The sequence below is a fragment of the Maylandia zebra genome, linkage group LG8 (genome assembly GCF_041146795.1).
Source record: "Maylandia zebra isolate NMK-2024a linkage group LG8, Mzebra_GT3a, whole genome shotgun sequence".
Classification (NCBI taxonomy): Eukaryota; Metazoa; Chordata; class Actinopteri; order Cichliformes; family Cichlidae; genus Maylandia; species Maylandia zebra.
In genome coordinates, this window is record NC_135174.1 from 13,252,000 (window position 1) to 13,258,615 (window position 6,616).

A 6,616-nucleotide genomic window follows, 5' to 3' on the forward strand; every position below is an offset into this window, starting at 1 on the left:
AACCAATCCTTCTTGTGACACTCATTTATACTATTTAATCAAAGCCTTTGCCATATTTTACTTGTTAGTTCCCATGAATGAAATTTTCCATTTAGATGTCTACAATCTAAATCTAATCTAATAACGGTTATGGCCAGATTTTACTTCATAATAGCGGTCACATATGTGGCAGCAGATAAATGGCAGCTCACATACTATGGAGTCAAAATTTCCCATCTTAAGGGGGGGGTCCTGGCACATTGCCTCGGGGACCAGCTGTGGTGCAGCAGAGCACTCTGCACTTGCTATGTTACAATCTCCACTGCGTGCTCTTTATTTATTTACTAAGAGCAAATTAATTTTGTGCAAGTTTGCGGAGGTATCCGCGCTTACGCATTACGACCGGTGGCCAAGCGGCAAACCTGGATTTGATTTTCCCACAGACGGCTCTCCCACAGATAGAGAGGAGTGGTCTCCAGCGCCCAGCGTTTTGGCACAGTGACTATGTTGGCACAGACCCAAAGCTGAACACCCCCTACCCCTTTTCCCAGGGCCCTGGGAGTGTAATACATTACTAACAAAATCCCACTTCCCATTCCTCTCAAACTTTCACACCCCTGCCCCCCCTCTTTCTCTCCCATGGCTGGCATGCCCCCAGAAATGGGAATTGGGGTGACATGCGTATGACTCCTTCAATCTCTTCTTTTCTCATCATTTCCTCTACAGTACGGTAGCATGAACATTAAAAAAAAAAAATTTTTCAACGTAAAGTTTGACATTGTTTTTTTTTCTTATTTCAAAAAAACGCTAAAGAGACTTTTATAATTTTAAAGTTCTGCCTGTGAACTGTGGCAGGACACCCAGCCACCAATCTCACAAGAAAAGAAAAGCAGACCCTTTCACTGTTAAAGGGATTTAAAGGGAATAGCTGCCCATTCACACCATCACTGAGGTTATAAATATGAACCCTCATTCTGGAAAAAGCCTGGCTTGTCTGCCTGACAGTTCTCAACGCTGTATTGAGGGGAAAGCATTCACAGGCGTGCATGTGTCTGGGTAACATGTAATGACATTATTCTCACCACGGTGACCCCTCATTGTCACAACGCTTTCTTCTCCCGAGCTCGTGAAATTGACATAAGCTCTACAAACATTCCAGGCATTTTTTTCTCAAGGCCAGATTCTTTGAGAGGACGGGCGCTTTCATAGCGGGGACCATCAGTGCTCGCAGCACCACCTACTGATGGGACAGGTTTAAATGCTTAAAATGAGCTATTTAAATACACTTATACTGAGTATATTGAGATCTGAGAAAAAAAAGAGAATTTTACAAATTCATAATGTTATATATTTAATTTTATTTTGATGTTTTAATTTTATTACTTGTTTCCTTAGCATTGAGCTGATTTGGCGCTTTGGGAACGCCCCGCCTCCTCTACTGTCCCGTGTAATCCGCGCAGATGTGCGATCTCTTGTTCATACCTGCAATCAGTAGTCAAGACCAATGTAGCATGCGTCTGAGAGCCGACGTTTTATAACCTACACATCAAGCTACTTCCTGACCTGCTCAGGTGCTTTTCAATATAGTCCTGCAACTCCAGCACCTGAGCCTCTGCAACTGTCACTCTGGTCATGAGAAGGGCACGCTCCTTCTCAAAGGACACCTGTTTGAAGGAATGAAATCTTCAAATAACCTTTTATTAGCATTTTGTTTCATATTAAGTATGTAATCAGACAGTATAAAAAGCTGAAAATAGTGATTTGTTTACCGGTGTGGAGTCAGTGGGCTCCTTCAGCTGTTTTCTTATGTCACCACAGGATTCTTCGAATCGCTGCTCCGGTTTGTCCAGCCTGGTAAAGTCACATTTTTCAAACATTTATTTGACAAAATGCACAGCTGACCACATTTGTTATCTGATAAAAATAAGAGCAAGAAAAAAAAACAGTGACACTCACTGCTGACGGTTTATATTTTGCATGGGTATTTTGAACGTAGCCACCTAAAACGGAAAAGTCAGGCTTAAGATCAGGAATGATCCTCTCTGTATGAAAATATATCCCTCACACCATTATACCACCACTACCAGTCTGAACAGCTGATACAAGGCAGAATGGATCCATGCTTTCACCTTGTTTTTATGCAAGGTTCAGAGACAGGCTCAAGACTTCTCAAACCAGGAAATGTTTTTCTGTTGTCCAGTTTTCGGGGATCTTATGTGAATTGCAGCCCCAGTTTCCTGTTCTTTGCTCACTGTGGTCTTCTGCTGGTGCAGCCCATCGTTTTTAAGTTTATCCTGAGTTTAAACTTCTTGTCTTGACTATGACTCTATACTTAAATGCATTAAATTGCTGCCCTATGATTGGCTAATTGATTTTTGTGTTAACAAGTAGTTGAACAATAATAAAGGTGTCAGTAAGTGTAATCTTTCCTTAAACTGGAAACAAGTCTAAACTTCTCATTTTAGAGAAGTCAGTGAGTATTTCTCTGATTTACACTCATGTTCTCAAATAGTTATTTTTTCTGAAAGCGTATTTAAGTAAAATCGGCTCTGCATGGCACCAAGTCAGAAAAAAAACTGATTCAGAGCAGCGACTTTTATATATGAGTGCTGTTACATGATCCGAATCCACCTCTGCAGCAGTGAAACAGCAGTACAAACTTTAAAGTCAATATTTTCAGTATCACCACTCCCAACAAAAGAAAGTCTCTTAATACGGGAAGTATGGAAACAAAGACGACTCCCTACAGACCGAAAATAAGCACTCACGAGACAAAACAAAAGCAAATCATTCCACTTCAAAGCAGACTTTTGCTTTGTGCTACCTGCTCCCAGGCCGCCTGCAGCTGACCTTCCAGCCTTGCTTTGTCCTGGTGCAGTTGTTGGAGCTCCTTCTCCATTGCATCTTTCAGTTCAGTTGGCTCCAAGTTGAAGTGGGCTTCTGGAGGTCCGGGATCAAGACCATTCTCTGGTTTGGCCAAGATCTGCTCCCTCTGAAGCCTAAAGACCATCATGTAGGAACAAACCAGGTATTATTACACCGCTGATGGCAGTGCTTGAGTTCAGCCCCGCCCACAGATCGGACATTGCCGGGTTAGAATAACTTTGCAACAAAATAATCCAAAGTAGTCGTGTTATATTATGCTCTATGTGCAAGATTTAGCATGTCCTACATGCTGTCTCTAATTATGGGAACGTTTTCATACACACTACAATAAATTTTAGTAAATGGATCAGACCATTGTTAAACTGCAGCTCATAAACAATCACGTCTAAACAAATAGGAATGAAACAAAGAAAGCATCACCTGTATGCAATCAGGAGGGCATGATGAGTTTGGGTGATCCTCTGTAGTCTCTTCTTATACGAGCGAGCAGCAGTGGCGAGCTGCTCCTCCCTCGCCCTGTAGGATAAACGAACATCCTGCAGCATGCTGTCGATGAATCCTCTCATCTTACTCGGCTCTGACGGCCTTTTACTTTCTTCAAGCCCATCGATGTAGTCCTGGATTACACAGAGCAGAGGTCTTATCAATACTGCCACGTCTTACTATCAAACCTGCTTTGTGTGTGCCGTTACTCACAGCTATGTCCTGTAAGTAGCACACGAGCCTTGTGCGATATTCCTCAATCAGCTCTTTCACCTGCAGCTGCAGCTTGGAGTTCTCCTCCTCTGCCTCCTTTAATTGTCTCTGAGAGCACATCAGGGCCTTCAAAGGAAACAGCACATACAGAACATCATTACCCCCCACCTATAAAGTTTAAAGTTTAAACAGAGCAAGGGATGGATATACAAAGTTATCACAGCATTACAAATCAGCATATAAACAGTGGTAATAACCAGGAATGCTCACCGCACTCTGCTCAGAGACTTTCTGCTGGCTAACGTGCATCGCTCTGTGGATCTGCTGGTGCTCTTTACCCATCGCCACCCTGGTGACCAAACACAGGCCACGACCACAAGAGAGCACAAATCCACAGAGAAGAAGCAAAGAGACCACATCACACATGCACAGAGCAAGTAAAGCCACAGCTTAGCAGAAAAAAATCAAAGAGGCAACCACAAAGCAGATGCATGTGGGGCAAACACTGGGACGCACTACATCCTGACTGGAAATGCAAAGATAATGATCTTTTATTTTCATTGAGCTTTTGCACAAGTAAATGACAAACACTCGCACACTTTCTCCTCCAGTTTCTTCTGCTGCTCCTTGTAGCTGCTCTTCATTTCCTCCAGCTTGTCTTTGATCTCATCTTGGTTTTCAAGCAGCTACGTGAGGAAGATGAATGAAAAAGCTGAGGGAGGCAGTCAGAGACTTATAAACTTCGACGGTTACTATTTTGAAACTTAAGGACTCACAGTTTTCTGCATGCTTTTTTGCTCCTTCTCCATCTCTGCTTGTTCCTCAGGCTGTCAATACAACATACAAGCATTTCAAATGAACAACATAACAAAACATGAGAATCTGTATTCTAATTCTAACAACTTTAAGTTGCTCCTTATGGTGGAGCTCGATATTTACTGCCTCACCTTGACTGTGTCATGTGACATGCGGGTGATCAAAGCCCGCACCCTGTCTAGCTCCCCATGAAGACCTTCGGTGCTGGTCTTCACACATTGATGCTGCTCCTCCAGCTGCCTGCGGAGGGCGTCCTGGGCCTGGGCCAGCACCAGCAGCTCTGCTGTGAGCGCTCCACTCTTGGCTAATTCTTTATCGTGGACCTCAGCCAGAATCTGGTAGTTCTTCTTTAGTGTGGCATATTCCTCAGTCAAGTCCTGGCCACTAGTCTCTTTCCCTTTCAGGCATGTCTCAGTGGACTGCAGTTCCCTGAGCAACCTGTCTCGCTCTATTTCCAGCTCTGTTATCACACCTTCTTGGTTAAGTACCTAACCAGAGTGAGAAGGAAAAAAAAGTGTAGAAAAGGTGATTCAGGATGATCCTGCCAGCAGTCTTGTTGTGGAAGGATTTGTAGAAAAACCCTCACCTTGGTTTTCAGCTCAAATGTCTCTTCTTCATACTGTTCTCTTATCTTATTAGCCTTAAGTTTCTCCTCTACAAGCTCCTTATAGATCTAAACAGACATTGGGAGAGAAAATAAAAAGGTTAGTTCTGTAGTATACACTCACAATTAAATTATGACTCATGTTTGTTTAACGCACCTTCAGTCTTTCCTCTTCACTCTGGACCAGCCTGCAGGACAGGTCTGTGTTGGAGCTGGCCAGGTGGCTCAGTCTGGTCTCCAGGTAGCCCACTTTGGTGAGGACACGCTCGTATTTGCCACGCCACTGCAACTATACACGCACACATTTTATACAGAGGGGGAAATAATTCTTTGATCCCCTGAAAAACAGCGCCAAAGTATCATGCCTCCACCTCTCTGTGCTCGACTGTGGGGACGGTGTCCTTTAAGTTATACTCAGCATTTCCCTCCCTCCAAACATGACGGGTCAATTTTGGTTTCATCTGACCACACAACTTTTCTGCCAAGACTTCTCTGAATCAAACAGATAAGTTTGCCTACACATGTGCATAGGGACCCTTACAAGATCCCACAAGCAGTTGTCACCTTCACACCAAGCTTCTTTGCTGATGGTCTTGTAGCTCATTCCAGCCTTGTGCAGGTGTAAAATCCTGTCCCTGACGTTCTTTGGAAAGGTTAGAATTCTGTGGACAGGTGTGCTCTATAAATATAACAGTTACGATCAGGAGTATCATTAATTGATCAATTGGTTGGTTGGCTGTGCACCACATGGGCACACAGCCAGTTGTGGCTGGGTTAAAGGAGATCAGGTATCTCACTCAATAACATGCAAATACATTTAGAACTTTATTTAATCAGTTATTTTTTTCTAGGTTGTTTTTTCTTCTTTGTCCATTAAAATGAACCCATTATAAAACTTCGAAACTGTTAATTTCTTTGGAAGAAAGCAAACATAAAAAGCACTAGTCTCAAGGCCTCCAGTTTTGCTGCTGTGTGATCATTTCACCCTTTTTGGTAAAGCTACCTTGCCAAAAGCGAGAATACTTAGTAAGAAGACAAATGGGAAAGGTCTTACTCACATTTTCTCCTGTCAGAGCTTGAACTCGTTCCTGAAGCTGATTTGAATTTTGGTCCTGGCCGTCCATCTTTTCTTCCCCTCCACTGTCAGCTGTTGCTTGTATCCACCAACAACCTCTCCATGACTCCACAACACAAACAAAACTCATGTGTGGAAACTCTTTCTTCAGATTTCACTTAATACCAATCGTGAATAAATGTGTATTATCACCACCACATGTCACAGTAAATGTATTCTGGTGCATATTTGACCGCTCTTAGCCTGCTAACCTGTTAGTATCTAAAGTTAGCTTGGTAAAACATGAAGTACGGGTAACAGTAACAGTTTTATAAGCGACTCCGCTGTTTCTATTTATCCTTTATACTGTATTAATTCAGTCCCTTATCAAAGAACTACGGTACAATTCTATGGACAACGGCGCCCTCTTGAGCACACAGTTGGAATAGCTGCTCTTCTATAATACTTCAACAATCTAGCTTAACAACCCAAGATAGTACCATACGCTCATTATATTACATCATAACTAATGACAGGGGGTTATGCTAACTCAGCCAAACATAACAATCTTATCTCTCATA

General features: G+C 42.7%; 1 protein-coding gene across 1 annotated transcript; it reads right to left on the reverse strand.

Annotated features, from left to right (window-relative positions):
* Window positions 1-1,341: 1,341 nt before the first annotated feature.
* On the reverse strand, window positions 1,342-6,518 carry ccdc78 (coiled-coil domain containing 78). Its single transcript, XM_076887830.1, has 14 exons — window positions 6,040-6,518; window positions 5,139-5,270; window positions 4,964-5,050; window positions 4,509-4,865; window positions 4,338-4,388; window positions 4,159-4,247; window positions 3,832-3,910; window positions 3,562-3,687; window positions 3,286-3,482; window positions 2,804-2,978; window positions 1,936-1,979; window positions 1,749-1,830; window positions 1,543-1,643; window positions 1,342-1,461 (listed from the first exon to the last, which is right to left on the reverse strand). Exons 1-14 carry the CDS (start codon window positions 6,184-6,186, stop codon window positions 1,371-1,373), a joined length of 1,758 nt encoding a protein of 585 aa, XP_076743945.1. The 5' UTR covers window positions 6,187-6,518; the 3' UTR covers window positions 1,342-1,370.
* Between the last annotated feature and the right edge of the window lie 98 nt (window positions 6,519-6,616).

Coding starts and splice junctions, on each gene's coding strand:
- ccdc78 (XM_076887830.1), bottom strand. CDS start 6,186: ATGAGTTTTGTTTGTGTTGTGGAGTCATGGAGAGGTTGTTGGTGGATA. Junction 3,911..4,158: donor AAGAAACTGGAGGAGAAAGT/GTGCGAGTGTTT, acceptor TTTGGTCACCAG/GGTGGCGATGGGTAAAGAGC. Junction 1,462..1,542: donor ATTGAAAAGCACCTGAGCAG/GTCAGGAAGTAG, acceptor TACTGATTGCAG/GTATGAACAAGAGATCGCAC.